Source organism: Syngnathus leptorhynchus, chromosome 2, assembly GCF_054491065.1.
Source record: "Syngnathus leptorhynchus isolate UIUO chromosome 2, UIUO_Slep, whole genome shotgun sequence".
Classification (NCBI taxonomy): Eukaryota; Metazoa; Chordata; class Actinopteri; order Syngnathiformes; family Syngnathidae; genus Syngnathus; species Syngnathus leptorhynchus.
This window is the reverse complement of record NC_141196.1, coordinates 10,942,463-10,959,832: the sequence shown is the minus strand read 5'-3', so window position 1 is coordinate 10,959,832 and position 17,370 is coordinate 10,942,463. Positions and strand designations below refer to the sequence as shown.

At 41.3% G+C, this 17,370-nt stretch overlaps 1 protein-coding gene across 3 annotated transcripts in view; it reads right to left on the bottom strand.

Moving 5' to 3' along the window:
• The window catches only part of pdgfc (platelet derived growth factor c), a 28,649-nt gene that overhangs the window by 8,994 nt on the left and 2,285 nt on the right, over positions 1-17,370 (bottom strand). For 2 of the 3 annotated variants that reach the window (XM_085904642.1, XM_085904651.1), the window contains exons 2-3: positions 8,268-8,375; positions 840-1,032 (exon numbers count right to left, since the gene is read on the bottom strand). In XM_085904642.1, coding sequence (XP_085760768.1) covers positions 840-1,032; positions 8,268-8,375 — 301 coding nt within the window. The remainder of the gene's footprint in view (positions 1-839; positions 1,033-8,267; positions 8,376-17,370) is intronic. The other variant, XM_085904661.1, reaches the window with a different exon arrangement.

The following is a 17,370-nucleotide window of genomic DNA, read 5'->3' as shown; positions in this document are numbered from 1 at the left end:
AAACATTTAAAAACAGTAAAACAATTTCAAAAACTGCAAAAAAAATGTGCATTAAAAATAATTAAAACTATATATATATATATATATATATTTATTTATTACTATATATATAGTACTATAAAATAAATAGTATTATATTTTCTACATACCTTTTAATGTGTCACTTTTTTTTGTCCCCTCTGAAAGTATTGGCTGGGCGTTAACACATTCGCTTTAATTCTGACAGCACGCTTAAAATGATGTTAGCGAGAAAAAAAAAGACGTCAAATCTCATCATCATTACATCCCTCACTGTCTCATTAGATTAGCTGGTCGTTTTCATATGTAGGACAACACAAATAGACAATTGATTCCATTGAAATGATCTCTTAGCATAGGTTCTCCAATTGCACCGGTGAGAAAAACCAAGTCTGCAGTACTCTTCGTCATCCTTTAGGGGACTCTCCAGGCATGAGTAGCTCTGCATTAAGCACCCCCAACTCCTCCCGCTTCCTCCTGCTCTTCTTCATTCACTCATCCACCTTGCCCTGATTTGTCTCCTGCGTGACGTCCAGTCAGTGGTGATGTATCAGCGTAAACGCATACACGGCCGCCATCGACCGGCTCCTCCTTGAAATGAAATGGCAACGGAGGCAAACACGAGCCGTAATCCAAAGTGACCCCGCCGACAAAACAGATATAGCGCGTATGGCGCGAGTGTGTATGAGTGTACGTTATCGTTAGGCGCCGTATGTATCGACGCCGTTAAATTTTCTACTGGCTGATTTTCAATATTCACGAGGGTCCGAAGCAGTAGGAACCCAAGAGGGAATTTCGCAAATGAACGCATCCGGCCTTACTTGCATATTCCGTCCTCGGGGTCTTCCAAGCCGAACCGCTCGTCAAAGAAAAGCTGAATCCTCATGTTGTTCGCCGCCACCAGTCTCCACACCATCACAATGTTCCTGGGATAAATGCGAGGGAAATCCGGGCTATGGATCGTCCCTTCTCCAGACACTGCGATCACCTTCTCCTGATGGGACTCCTGCACTCCTAAAATAAAATGGAAACAAAAACAAATGAAAGGATGTGTTGCACCTTAAAATGGGAAATTCACCAAAAAACGTCATTCAATGCTTTATACAACCAAGAAATTTTATCTGAGCGTAAACAGAAGACAGCAAAGCATAGATTTTGGAGTTTCAAGACATCGCGAGAGAATATATATTAACTTAGCTGTGTTTATTTTGTCATTAGCCGTGTATCATCAAATGCCACCTTCATGCGTGACGTGACCGTGATTTGCCCGCCACAATTGTTCTTAGGTGTCACAATCTCAAATGTTACAATCCAAAACTAGCCAATTACAGTCAACTAACCTATTAGATAGTTCTACTAGAAAGAAGGAACTGATATCAGTGTAAAGCTTCGTAGAAGTCTGGAGTTAGTCTATAGAAATCATTTAGATGTCTTACATCAGTTACGTGTGTTTTTGAGGAAGTTCACATGAAGTCCCCTATGGTCCCAATAGGTTTGGTGAAGTCTCATCATTGAGAAATTCTTATAAGGACAGATATGACAAAGCCTTGAACAATTAATAGAATACTCATGAGATTTTCACATGAATTTACAAATGTCTCGTGTGATTTAATGGAATTCTCAGGAGTACTCAGATATTTGATTTACTACCGTATAAGTATCATTATTTCTTGAAGAATTGGATTCCAACACCAGATACATAACATTACATCAGTGTTGTGTATAAATCAATCTTTAATGTACTTGTACTCTTTCGTAGGCTCAATCTTTTTTTTGTGAGTGAGAAACTAGTGTCAAACTTATAATCACTTTCATATAAACAGCACTAAAGGCGCTCATGTCACTTGCAACTCCTGTGCATTCTGTATGGCCACTGCTTATATTATATTTGTCCAAACAAGCAGATACATCCTGCTGATGGAAATGGTTGTTTGTCTAAGCTCTTTGCCCCCATGGTGCATGCTTTTCCAGACACATTCATAACTGAGAAGCAAGTGGCTGTGCTTGCTTGCTTGCTTTTAAAAATAACAAGAAAACAAAAGCATTGTGCCAAGTGAATCACACACCAGAGGACCTTAATAGGCCAACTCCGGTCAGGAACCTAAAGTGGATGTTGGCGAGGCAAGCGAGGAAAGGAAAAACATCAATTCAAGTGTACCTACGCAGGTCCCACATTGAGGTCTTAATGAGAAATGCGAGCAATATTTTAACGTTTGCTCAATACATATCTGGTGTTCCCATTTTTTTAGTCTAGTCTTGTATTTGCCAAAATAATTCCCGTCCCTATCGTTTAATACACGGCGCCAAGTTGGAACGGATGACGTGATGTCATTGACAGGGCCCTTTCATCCACCCACCTGCTATTGAATGAAACGTCAGATCGCTTGCCTTGTGGATGGAAATCTTTTTTTTATTCATTAATCTTCCAAACCGCTTCTCTTCACGAGGGTGGCGAGTGTGCTGGAGCTTATTCCAGCACTTCTGGGGGGCTCGCGGTGAACTGAACCCTGAACTGGTCACCATCCAATCAAAGGGCACATATCGACGAACAACCTTTCAAACTCACAATTAGACCTTTGGTCAATTGATTTACCATGTACGTTTTTGGAAAGTAGGAGGAAACCGTACCCGGAGGAAACCCACGCAGGCACAGGGAGAACATGCAAACTCCAGCCAGGAAGGCCGCAGACGGAATCGAATCGTCAGAAAAGTTCTCCCAGGTCACATCAATCTTGAATATACTTTGGATATAATGGAATTGTATTTACTTTACGTTACTTGTCTGTTATTTTTTCACTTAGAACTCGTAATATACAAAGTAGCAACTAGACAAGCTGTAGCATCTTTTCGAGCACAGCTATCATTCAACCTCTTTCAATACTTAAATAAAAAAAAGTATGTAAACTTGAATAGAAAAAAAAAAAGAAAAACCTGCCTGGATTGCCTTTGATCCTTTCATGTGGGCTTGGTCACCAGCCATTAACTTACTCTGCGCCAACAAATACAAAAGAAGGACTTTTGCATGAAAAGACTCTTTCATGAAGACACCAAACCAACTTTTGGCGCAGCTATACCTCCTGCAGGGCAAACACGCATGCTTGGAAGAACTACATAATCCCTCCTTTTCTTGTGCTGAATCAAATTAAAGCGCTATCGCATCTATTGAGCACACACTTGTTCCGGCACGCCGTAACCAGTCGAGGTCTTATCTCCGTTCTCGTAGCAAGTGACGAAAGGGGCCGCGTTTAATTAACTATTGCAGGCTCAGGAGGTTACAAGTTGACGGGTTCGTCTTGGCCTCAGGTAGCCATGTTTTAATTAATGAAATTTAATGAATAAAACCTTCCTTCTTTTTTTTCCAACACCAGAAGTGACCTTATCACGATGGGGAAAATAGGATTCGCCGGATGGTCAGTGAGGGAAAACACCATCGAAATAAGGCATCAAAATGGCTAAATGTTCCCTGAAACAAGTTTGTATTAGAATCATTAAAGGCATTAGAGAAGATTTTATTTTCAATTGCTTGTAGGCTGGGTGAAGGTCCAGATCCATTTTCAAGAGACGTTCAGAAACGCTATCATGATGTAACACCTGCTATGAGATAAAAGTCAAAAGGTAAGCAGAGCTGCAGTGGATTTTGTTGGATGCGCCGATTCGGATTAGCTCATAGTATTAGCTTCCAAACAGCAGCAAAATACCTAAAGTTTGTGGGAACCCAAAAGATTCATAATTGCCTATAGATGCCACAAGATGGCAGTAAAAGCCCTACTATCGTCTAAAAAAAAACTTCTCAATTCACTTCATCATAGTTCCTTAGCACAACGGTGGCACAAAATGACACTAAACGCTAAAAAAAGATCATCACAAGTCTTCTTAAAATAGGAACTCTATTTACTTCCCTATCTACCCCATACCAGATGAAGTTTGAATGGACTTTGCTTGGCATTCCCATCAACAGAGGGTCTTTTCATCAAAGCCCCTCATCATGGGCGTGTACCATGTGACTTGCAAATGACCTCACCTCTGGGGTCTTCTCAAGATCAGAGGCGCAGCCGTTACCCCCCCCGGGAGGTGAATTACCTCAAACATGACTTTTCTTTGACCTACTTACCGACCAACCCCTCATGGTGAGGAAAGTGGAGGCGGCTATTAGGGCAGGAAGTGAATGCGGATGAATTGGCTGGCGTACAGTGCGGCCATTGTGCTTTGTTCGCACCTTCCATTCACGCTGTTGAACATTAACCTTTCCACTGGAGCGCACATACATACGTGCAGGGGGAATTCTAGGGACCCCCGCCCCACCGTAACATGGACATGAATGAACTTGGAGGGTAGGCCACTAACAGCGAGCGCTGCTATTGAAAATGTTCCTCAAACAGATGCTGTCCCTCCAATAGAAGCCAGGAAATCATCCATTTTATACAAATGAAAGACTACCTTTTCCTGTCAACAAAAATGGGTAGTAATTATCTCAGGCCATCTTTTAAAACTCTCTCGCTAACCAAAACAGCAGCATGCGTTAAAGCACAATTAAAGTGCTGGCTCAATGCCCTGATTATCGCCTTTTTAAGTGTGTCGTAAACTTTAGTTTCACTTGGTGGGAATAATGAATGACTTTGAAATAAATGTTTTGTCTCGGACTTCTGAGTAAATATTTATCATTGGTCGAAATAGTGGTCATGTGATTTGGGCTTTATCAAGGCTAAAAAGAGTACAAATTCAGTAATCAGGGTGTAAAAGTTGAATATGAAGGGTGACAATCCACGAGGAAAAAAAAAGTCCTCTCTATTGTACATCAGGGTTATTAGCAGTCCTTTTTTATTTTTGATAAAAAGGTCAAAATTGTCCTTTGTCATTGTCACAATCAGTAAGAATAAAGTGCAAAGGATACATAAGTTGAAATATGACTGTGACATTCCCAGTGAAGAAATAATGTGCTCTTAAATTTCCTCAATAGCAATGAGCGGAGTTCCTCAAGGAAGTGTTTAAGGTCCATGAAGTTTGGTGGAAACACTCTTTTGTGTAAGTTGTAAAAACTAAAAAATTACTGAATTTAATATACATTTTGGGGGATCAGGACATGTTGGGAGCCACACCAACTAACAAGACAACGTAAACTAACAAAGGATGAATTCATGATTACTTTGTATTTCAAAGTTGAATGCCAACATCTGTTGCCTGTTAGGAGTCTTGCAGGTGTAGTCGATTCCCAGGCTCTGCTTAGCTACTATTTATTGCTTTAAAGCTTGAAGTTAGTTGCCCGTACATGGCTGCAAACACGCTGCTGGAAACTTTGGTAGCATCAAATATTAATAATTGGGCATCTGGAGGCCAGTTGTGCAGTGAGGTCATCTGCCAGGCATGTTGCAGGGACGCTGCCGGAATCTAACTAAGTGCTGCAAATATTTGAGGAAACGTTGAGGGAAATGTAATCCACTTTAAGAATTCAAGTTTTAGCCAGCGAGCACATGCAGCAAAACAGACTGACAAAAAAAAAAAAAGCTGGCATTCTATTTCTGGAGTGGTCACTTGATGAGAGGAAAGAGTTTTGGAGATGTTGACAAAAATTATCTTTTACATTCGCTTCATTGAGCAACTTGAAATGTTCACGGAATGTCTATCAGATTCATGACAGGAGCCATGAAAGTCTCAAGGACCAATTAAACAGGAAGTCAGACATTTTGCATGAACTTGTACATTTTTAGCATAATCCAAATGAGCTTCAACTTGAATCGGATGGCTTTCACTTAGCAACATGAATTTTCCACCTAGAGTAGATCCTTTAAGAAATCTCCTCCCAAAAAATGCCAGCAAAGACACAGAAAGGTTTCAATTTAGATCTCAAGTGCCCGTTTCAAAGGTATTTTGCGCAAATTGAACAAGAACACACAAACATGAAATTTGGTAGGCAGGTCAATCATGAGTAGACCTACAAAAAGTCTCTGAAATCCATTCTGAGAAAGACGTAGAAAGGAGGCCATTTCGATTTGAAGCAGGTATTTTGGCCATTTGTGCAAATCAAACAAACCAGCCCAAAAAGCTATTTCCACTTGCAACAGAAATATATTGTCAACATGTCTATTATGGTTAGACCCCCCCCCAAAAAGTCTATAATGCATACCTGCAAAGTCACAGAAAGTCTGCCACTTTGGTTTCAATCAATATCTATTCGACACCAATGCTGCACATTTACACGATTATGATCTTTTTACAGCCCCTCTATAGTGTGCACTTGCAATGTTGTTGGAACAAATTCATTTTATTTAAGGTTCTAATGAACACACGTCCAATAAATCCTTGCATAAGTGCCACAGCTGCACCATGTTAATGGCGACGACTGTACACACACACACACACACACACACACACACACACACACACACACACACACACACACACACACACACACACACACACACACACACACACACACACAATCTCGAATATGGGCCTTCCCCATCCCCCAACAGGTTCCGACCAGTCCCCGGCGGCCTGAAAGTCCCCACCGCAGGCCTTCTCCCTCCTTCTGCTGCTCAAGTTGCAAGAGCACCGCACCCCTAAGTGATTTGTGCGAGGCTCTCATTAGTGCCAACACTTGTTGTGTGGCATCCGGCCATCGGGTAGATTGAATGTCAGCTGGAATTCTGTGTGTGACTGGATGAAGACATGGAATCACCTTTTGATTTCTGTCAGAAGATTGTACTTTTAAAAGACCACTTTTTAATAGCTTACTCATTCGGTTCACGCTAAAATGAGATAAAATTATTAACTTATAGCAGGACGAAATCCAGCGTCAGTACGTGCAAAAACATGACTTGTATGTGAAAAATGTTTAGGCATCACAACAGTGTAAGATTAAAAAAAAGTCTTGGATTCAGCCATGTTATCCTAAAAGGATTTCTTTTTGAGAGAAGCTAAAGCCTTGGAGGTGGCCTTGGAGTACAACATTGTGCTTTGAGCTGGACACAGCTGCCAATCGGGTCGCCTTGAAGTCTGCGCGACAGGAGAAATTTTTAGCTGGCGGATTTGCGGCTTGGCCGGACTGGAAACGGCCACAACCAGAGACAGCCATTAGGACACTGAACAGAGACGAAGGCCAAGTTGCGCTGAAAGCATGATTGCAGGCCACTTTACTGCAACATGCAAAAACTCCTACAATGCCTGGTGGGCAACCTTCGCCCTGGGACGCAGCAAGGAATTTCCAAACACTGATACATCCCATAATCATTCCACGTCTGTATGAAATATTTGCCAGACAACGACAACTGCCCTTCACGCAACAGGACGGGGGCAGTGAATTGCAGTCTCTTCATTTCCTGTCGGTGGAAGATCCAAGCGACCTGGTATCCAGCAAATATTTCATTTCTTATTCTTTTGCCGTGTAAAGATGCCGTGAAAAGTGCTGCCTAACAGGCTAGCAAATGAGCGTGGAGAAGGTGTTAAGGCCCCGTCGTCCTCATCATGCAACTCTTCTTCCTCTTCCACCTCCCCCTTGCAGCTGCCTCTAATGAAGACATTTGGCGGGAGCCGCACCAGCTAACGAGACGGCGTTGACGAGGTTTGCCAAAGTCCATCATTCACTTTCTGCCTCTCTTAGCCAAAACACACACCTGTTGACGGCAACTTTTCTTTAGCCGCTATTCAAATTCTTTGATTTTTTTTTTTTTTCAACATGGTTGGAGGCGTCGTGTCTTGTTGCTGATGGATTTTGTCAGGAGGACGCTTAACGTGTTCCCACTCGCGATCACCGTGGCCGCCGCCAACATTTATTGTACGTTAGTGCTGAGCAAATGTAAAGTCATAAAGACAGCAGGAGACACTTTAATGTGTACTTTCAGTTTCAGTAACTTTGTAAAAGGAAACACATTAAAAGCAAAGTGTCTTTACAGTGTTTTAGATCACCACCACCAAGAAAGCATTCACACCATAAAAATGCTTTAATGCAAACCATTTTAACTTTAGTGAACTCTGAGAAAGCAGCTCACGATACCTTGCGCCTAGGAAACTCGATTTGCAATGCTTGATAAACGTAGGCTACTACGGCATTTGTCGTTAGGAAGCATCTTGAAGTACTTTCATGCGGAAGCTTTCAAATTCACTTGCCTCTGAAAATTTGTAATTGAAGAATAATACTTTACGTGATTAGCTTTTGGCCCAGAAAGCTGAATGGATAGTGCTTAACAAGTACGTTAGACCACCACCATCAATAGAGCATTCAGCATCTTGACGCGCTTTAGAAAAAGGCTCACCTGTTTTCTGGTTTCGGTCACGTGACATTCGCAATGCGAGCCTGAGGGCAGTTGTGACGTCAATGTCAGTCAACAGCAGAGGACGGTATTGGCCAAAATGGCGGTCCCCTGAATATGGATGAAAATGGATAGATTAAGGTAACTGTTGATGTGCTTCTCATTCTGAGTTTAGCGAATTTGTATATATTGTATGTATTATATTGTTTTATATATACATATATATAATATTGTGTTTGTGGACTAAGTATTGAGAAGATCAAGGCTGTCAAACTGCAGCGATCAACAAAGGTATTCGACCACCCCGTCCTAAGGAGACCATCCGGGATTATGAAGCGTGCCTTCAACTTGCTGTGTTTCATGAGTGTTTAAGGCCTCCCTGGTTCAATAGAGGCCTGGAGCAATAGACTGTGATTAACCTCACTTGTGCACTAAAAGCTTCTGTGAGATTTGAATCTATTTGAATCTGAAAGCTTGATTCATAAATGAACGTAAACGCTTGTAATTAACTGCTGAGGTACATTTGCGTCTGATGTGAATTACATCATTACCTTTATCATAGTGAGCCACTTATTATTATTATTATTAGCCTTTTGATAATTACTGTCGGAGCTTTTGGAAGGTTCAAGGCTTTTAAAGACAAGCATCCTTTGTGAATGTAATGAACGTGCTAAGATTGCTAGTTACAGGGCAGTCATATTGTGTTAGCATATTGGTTAATGAGAAAACAACAGGATAGTATTATTCTCACTTGTTTTTTATCAAATAGAATTTCATAGCTTTTATCTTGATTGATTGGTATGGTTACATACAGTACCTTACTAAGTAAAAAAAAAAAAAATAGAAGCACCTTCAACTTACCCCTAGCTGAGCTCATTAGCATACATATGAAGCAGCACTTGTTTTGTGATGCATTTAGTAGTGATCAATCAATTCCCGGTGGAGACGAGGCAAAGATGCGCCTTGTTAGCCTGAAGCTAATTGAGTTTTGCTCCATAAATCCTACATATTCCTCAACATTATTCATTGGCCAACCTGATTGCCAGATTGGCTTGTTCACATCTAATTTATACTTCAGAGTTGGTCCATTACTTCCAGTCAAAAGCATGTGTGGTATCCTAGAATCACATATTTGCAATATCCAATCACTTTTGAACTTGTTCGTATGTTTGACACATGACTGACTTTGTCGAATGTGACACACCTTAATCATATTTCCTCTGCATCGTTGAGAAACACGCTTGAGTGATGCGGCTTGAAGAAATCCTTCCAGTAAGTACCTAATGTGAGTCATTCATAACGTGGGTAACCAGTCAAAAACTCTAAGAAACAACAGCAATGGAGTAAATAAGAGTCTGACTAGTCTAAGAGGTGACTACCGGCCAGCTGCAGCAAAATTGGGGGACCATGGAGTCGACGCATCTATTGCAAACACAATGGCGAACTTCTGACTACGTCTGTGTGGTGAGACCCATTTTCATCAAAGATGAGACAACAACAACAGGAAAATAATGATCTTGCATTTTTACTTCTCCATTGTAGAAACATTTTATCCAGGAGGAGACTGCGGGCCATCTGCAGCAAAATGGAGGGACTTTGGAGTAATAAAGAGAGGAGAGAGAGAATCTCATGTATTTCCTTCTCCACAGTAAGGTAACATTTTTATTTGAGGGGAGATAAACATCCTGCTTCAAGCAAAGTGGACATTGTGGAGTTTAAAGGCACAACAATTTGATGAACTAGCATACGGGTTTTAGTTTTAACGCATCAATTGGCGCACAATACACTGACAAACTTGTAAATAAAGGGCCTTTCCTATATTTACGGCAGTTTTACCACACAAGGAAAGAAGATTGCAGGTTGGTCAAGTGGAGGTAATGGCTAACCCTCACTAAGAAGTTGTTAGCTAAGCTAACTAAAACACACCACCAAACAAATGAAGACACTTATGTGGGAACCTACTAAAACTTCATGCAATCACCTCCCACTAGCGTCTGCCCTTTTTCAAACCGTTTCCACGACCTCTTTCCCACACGGATTTGTCAAACAACCTCTTTAGTACAAAACCATCTGCTACATTTGCAGGGGTCTCACTTTCATACGAAACTGATGTTAGATTTGATTAAAAGCAGACTGCCGCACCTCCAGATGAGACGACACGCACACACCAGCAAACAGCTAATGTGGGTCGTGGTAATGGATACCCCTGTCCACGGGGTTGGGGGGGATTGGAGGGTTCCCAAGTCATGAAGCATATCTATCCTTCGGTGAAAACAACTTGGGGAAAGCCTTACATTCTTTAAATAGCGAGTACGATCAGGTTACTGCGGCGTGATGGCGTGTATCGCTACTCACCATGTGTCGAGTGACATCATCCACTACTGGGACAGGTGCATTGTTCTAAAAAGCTTGTGGTCCCTTTTTAAATGGTCTTTTTGAGACTGCACAGTTTAATTAATCCCAATGTCGACTGTGGGCCTGCTGCAGCAAAGTGGAGTATGAAGTCTAAGGTCATAGTTACAGGGTAAGCTAACATTGGAATGGAACATGCAAAAATAATCAACAATGGAGGAGAAAGAAGGCCGATATTTATATTTGAGAGGAGACTGTGTTCTTGCAACAGCAAGGAGGCTGTTTAGTCGAATGGTATAGCAACAGTGAAGGATAATTAGACCATAATTACGTCTTGCCTATTTCTAGTCTGGTTTTAGTCTGGTGCTCATTTGGTCTTCCTTTGTCTCTGCCAGTCTAGTTCCTAAACTTGTACTTGGTTAGATCTATTCTGATAATATCCTAGTTCTAATCCAGTTGGAATCCGGTACTGGTCTTATAAATAGTCTAGTGCTAGCCTTGCACTAGTTTGTAGTAGTCTTAAACTAGACTTGTAGAGTTTGATTCTACTCTGATTTTAGACTGGTACTGGTCTTGAACTTTCTTCTCTTGACTTGTACAAATACTATCTTGGGTCATGCCTGGCTCTGGCCCAGCCCGAGTTTGGCACAAACCTCACACCTGTCCAGTACAAACCTGGTGCTAGCCTGGCACAAATCTCAAACTAGTAAGGTCCAGCCTGATACTAGCCTGGGTCCAGCCTGGCACAAGCCTGATGCTTGCCTGGGTACAGTGTGGTACTAGTGTGAGCTGAATTTACTTTGGCTCTGGTAACTAGCCTGGGTCTAGTCTCGTAATAACCTGGATCTAACCTGGTCCTATTCTGCCACTAGTGTAGTCTGCATCTGCTTTTACCCTTGTTCATTCCTGTAGTAGTCTGGCACTAGTTTTGTTGTTGTCGGCTGGTACAAGTCTTAAACTAGCCTGGTTGCAGTCTGCCTCAAGCCTTGTTCGGCCCTGTTTCAAGTCTGGTCCTAGTTGGCTTAATCCAGTACAATCTGATTGAGAATAGAAGTGCTTTTCCGCCTCAGAACCAGAAATGATATGCTTTTGTCATTTATCAAGTCAAGCTTGTTGATGATTTATGTTGTTTATTTATGACAGTATCATATGTTCAAAACAGAGTCTTACAACAAAGCTTCAAGTGAATGGACAAGTTCTACACTAGAAACCTGTTATTTCTTCAAAGTGAGTCTTTAGTCCAACACGTCTCGATTGTGATGTCGTTGAAATATGAAGATTCCGCTCACATCTGCCCCGAGGTGTCAAATGTATGCAGCTGTTCACGCATGGCAGCGCATGCTAAAATTAGCCAGTGTAAAGACAGAGCTCCCGTAAGCGTGGAATGTTCCTCAACCGTTTAGTGTAGTCGCACACATTAAGGAGCTTTTGCACAATGAAGCTGAGGAATCTTCTTTCAGCTTCACAATTGCTTAATTGTAAGCCATGAGACTGCTCTTTGGCTTGCTTTTGTGTTGGTTATAAGGTTTAAATCAAGTAGCAGTATGTGAGACTGAGCGTAAATCCAGTTTTTAAAGGAAGTGTTCCAATACTTTCTTCTGAAAATAAATTCACATAATTACTGAATTATCACAAAATGACATGAATCAAAGCAATTTTAAAAAATCCACACATTTAAAAAATGAATAAATACAAAATATGATATCAAATATCATTTCATAAAATTCATAATTAAACAGTTCATGATCACAAATATTCTCCAATACAGCGGAATAATATTCATATAAAGAAATGCAAATAGGGAAACAAAAATCAACAAAATTACAAACAAAATAAATACAAAGTATTGAAATATCAATACAATTAAAATGTGGTCTATGTATTTACATTATTAAAAAAATCAAACAATTTCTGAGTACGAATCTAAATACATTTAAGTTAGTGTGTTCAAAATTAAAATATATTGTAAATAAAATGAAAATAAAAATAAATAAGCATAGTAAAAACTAAATACTTTTATAGAAAAATACATGAACACTGCATACAGTATGAAATGAAACGGTGAAGAGGTTTTACAAAAATATATACATTTAGTATATCATATATTTATATTTTACCTTGGAGGGTAGACTTATGTACGTACATTGTTATGTATACATTTCATCATTGTTAGATTGGCGATTAGGACATTTTGTTTGTGAGTCAGTAATATAGGAAGATTAAGATTTGGCTTCAGGAAGGCAACAACCAGAACAAAAGTTTTATTACAACTCCAACTTCATCTCTATACTTGTTCATAGAACCCTTGAGAATCTTTGTGATGGGAATTGCATAAATTCAAGGATTTCCCCTGGCATTGGTATGTTTTAATAGCTGGACTGCAGCTATCTGTTTAGTCTAGTTCGTGCCTCAGGGCAACAGAGGACACAACTGCAGGATTCTTCAGGGTTCCCACCGAGGTGACGAGATACCCTCCGGAGACGCCGGCCAAGGTCAACTCCCGGACGAGGAAGTGCGGGTGGAATTCCGAGGAGCGAGGTCTCGGTCTTGGTGAAAGCTCTGGCGACCCATCAAAACCACCCGCGTGATGCAACAAAGGAGGCTTTGTAACTCAAAACGTGACGTGACATGCTCACGGGAAAAAAATTAAATCAAGCATATGCTCATAAATTACCTTTGAAGCAACTTACATCATCAAATATAGAACCAGAATTAAAATTTACGGAGACCTGTTCCAGGTGTCCGACCAGGCATGAACCACTAAAAACACACTACTACCAGGCTCATACAGGACTAGAAACAGACTTGGTACAATTTGGTACCATACAAATTCAAGACTTGAAACTAAGCTATATCTATCCATTGTAGATTATAACCACACTAGTTTGAAGCACTTACCAAGTGAGGCTACTGCAAAACTAAAACAAGACTGGTTTAAAACTCGTTCCAAACAAGTAACAGACTTCTATCAGATTAGAACCAGACTACTATCAAATTAGTCTTACTTTAGTTTGAAACAGACTACCACCATTTTAGAAACTGACAAAGTAGTACCAGGTTAGAGCCTGACTACCATACTAGTGCCTTGCCAGGACCAAATTAATGCCAGACGAGATTTGGACCGAGCAAATTGAAAACAAATGCCAGGCTAGAACCATTCTGTTAAAAGACCAGAGGAAGCTCTTTCACATATTGGGCACATTATAATTAATATGATTTAATGTACAAACATTCCTGTAAAGTGTTTATTTAATCAGTCATAATATCTCATCATTGGAGGTTAACTCGTCTTCGTGTCTTTTGCAACCACCAGCGTTTCCTGCTAGTGTACCCTTAAAATGGTCAACGGAAACTTTTTACATGTGCCGCGATACGTTATGCAAGATGCTATAAAAACAGGCGAGCTTTAGAGAGTGAAATTAGTGGATAAAAGCGGCAAATTACCGCTCGGGAACGGGTCAGGACGACGAGCAAAAACAAAGATGAAGAAACGAGGAAGCCACGCAAGCATGTGGTGATTGACAGCTATGTGCTCTGACAAGCAGGCCTGACTGACTGCTGGGAGGCTCACATGTCTATGCTCAATTTTAGATTTAGGTTTTGACAGTGAAGAACTCATTTGTATTCAAGTGTGTTTTAACCCTTCCAGAGACTGATGTATAAACAGTGTGGCAACACATGTCAACAGACAATATTGCAAAAGCCACAGGTATGATTTCTTAATCCGCTTCAAAAACTGAGTAGTTTGTTTTTACATGACAGTATAATACTACTCCCGGGTGGCCAAGTTGCGCACAACATTAGGAGCCACAATAAATCATTTATGATGTGCGAAATATTTCTTTTTTTTTTTACATTCTGTTAAATCGTGTTACTGCTATTTTCATTGAAAATACAACATCATGAAACACATTCTATTGGTTTAGGGGGGACACTGGAACAGATTAACGGCATTTGTATTCATTTCAATAGGGAACGATGATCAAATGCATTAGATTTGACGCTACCGCTGAGTGTGGTGACCATCAGTCGCTTTCATAGAGAGAACCCCCTACAAAACGGCAAACAGAAGCTCCAGTATTTCCTGGGGGCGGGATATTGTTGCCATGTCTTTGCCGAGTACTGTGTGTTTATCTGTAGTGCGATGTTATTGTTCCCAGTCAAGGGCGGCGGAAATGAGGCAGCACAACTACATCGGTGCCCGGGCTCGAGCGATAAGTGGCATCGAAAAGGAGGTGCCGCATACTGTATTATTTCATGACATCATTTATCCTGCTTATTGTTTTGGCCCAAGTGGCACTTTCCTTACCGACAGCCGCCCTGCCTGCAAGCTATTTATATAAATGCTCTGCTGAGTCAGCGCATTCTGCACTCTCTGTAGTCTGGTAGGTAGGGCAGGATGGCTCTGAATGATATTCAGGTAGTTTCTCCCAGCGGTGTTGCCGTGTCACTTTTCGATATTATCCATTTTGTGGAAAGTGTTAGGGTTTGAGTTCGGTTTTATAATTTCAAACAAGGGTTACTGTTAGGGTTAAGGTTTTAAACAATATAGGGTTTCAATTTACCTTTTCAAAAAGGGTTGGGGTGTCAGAGGGGTTTCAAGCCTTGGGTTAGGGTTTTTAAATGTGGGTATCCAGGCAAGGTTATGGTTTCAGGGAAGGGTTTCAAGACAGGGTTAAGGTATCACAATACGGTTTCAAGATGGCATTAGGGCTTTAGGATTAGGGTTTCCAGTCAAGGTTGGGGTTTCTAAGTCACATATCAAGCCTGGGTTTGGGTTATGAATTTAGGCACATAGTTCAAATTAGGTTCATTTTTAGATTAAGTACCAAAAGCAGTTTTATGGTTTCAGATTAGGTATTCAAGGGTTAGGGCTTCAAAGTAGGGTTTTAAGGTGGTGCTTTAAGCAACACGAAATTTCCAGTCAGGATTTCAAATAGGGTATCGTTCCTGGGTTGACTAAGTTATGATTTCGGGGTATGATTTCTGAGTACGGTTTCAAGACAATGTGAAGGTTTTAAACGAGAGAAAGAATTTACATTTTTAAAGTTTATGTAAATTGTTAGGCCAGGGTAAGGTTATCCAGACTGTTCTAATCAAACATCCGCTCTGTAAACAAACACAGTGTGGCTCAGCCTCTGATTAGCACACGTCCTACCTTAGCGGTATCCTTTTGTGCAATCAAAATTTCATTTGAAAGTGAAGCGGTAAGTGTTGCACTTGAAAAGCGTGGTGCCAAAATGACAAGCAACAGGCCCCCCAGGCAAACGCCGGCCAAATAAAACTCCCCGGAGCCACCCTGGGCCGTCACGGCCGGGGGACGCCAGACAGAGAACACACTCAGACCTGTGTCCATACGTTGGACTTTTACGATTGGAGGATATTGTTTCTCTTGATGAAGTGTTTGCGTAGCAAGTGATGATTTTCAAACAGAATCCTCCTGAAGGTAAGTGTCCAATAAAATTACCTACTGTACCTACATAAGCATCAATAACCTTAATAGGTTAAGGTGCCTGAATAAAGTATTTATCCAACGATGGTACTATTGATAAAGTCCACCTACCGACCTATGTACACATCAATTTACATATGGGGTCTCAAATGGAGAATTACTAACTTACTACGATGCCTAACTGCACTTACTGCATCCTACGAGTCTTAGGCTAAACAATGAGCCTTGGAGCGTGTATTTAGAGCGTGGCATTTACTCAAACGGTACCGGGTATTCCCTAAAACAGGGCTCTGATGTCTCAATCCCACTTTCCTCGGCCACCCAGGATTTGGACGCGCGCCAATATCCAATCACGGCATTTACATCTGGAAATCCCGGGACCCCTGATGTGTGCCCGAACCCCCCCATCACAAAATGTCACTATATACTCATGTCTCAAAGCATGCTCCCGACCAGCCACGCACTTTTCACATTCTACTATAAGCATGTATTTGTCCCCATGGTAAGCTAATGAATGCACAATATGCCTCTTTATCTTTAACCCCACCCTTCTATATGAAGACCCCCCACCCCACCCCCGCCACCACCACCTCGCCGTAAGGCTTGTGGGTGACCCCGTTCACCCGCTGCCTGTCGCTCTCTCATTTTAATCTGGTAATCTGGAGCGGAACAGCGGCCTCTGTGATCACTGGCGGGTCAGGTTCAGCGCACGCATACCTTCCTCCCAGCAGTGCTCAAGGGGGGGAAACGACGGAGTATTTATGGAGGTAATCCACATCTCCGGCAGGGGTTTGTTACTAATAAGATCAGGGCCAGGGGGGACGGTGCTTACGGGTGGGCTCGGGCACGGAGAAACTTGGCCTTGTACGGGAACGTTAACTGGGAACACTTAACTCCCATGTGGGATCTGAAGACTCCCCTAATCTATGAATAATCTACCAATAGAAGATGTAGTCTGTGGGTATTGTTTGTGAATGTTTTGCTTTTACATGCCATGGAAGAGTAGTGTACTTCTAAAGTTAGGAAAATCAGAGTATTACAAAAGGGATTAAAGGTACCAAGGGCATAGTTAATGACCGACCTACTTTGATAATAAACACTACAAACCTATTGGAAGCTAGTTTACTTGACTACAGTATCTAGCAAATGACATCAAATATCGACATAGTTTTGTTTTCATAAAGTACTTTGTGGGTCAGAGAGTTGGTTCCGGACATTTATAAAGGACGCTGATCATTTCCATATTGGACATGTGGGGATTTGCGGCGGGTTGACCGACTTCTCCCGATTTAGGGTTAGAGC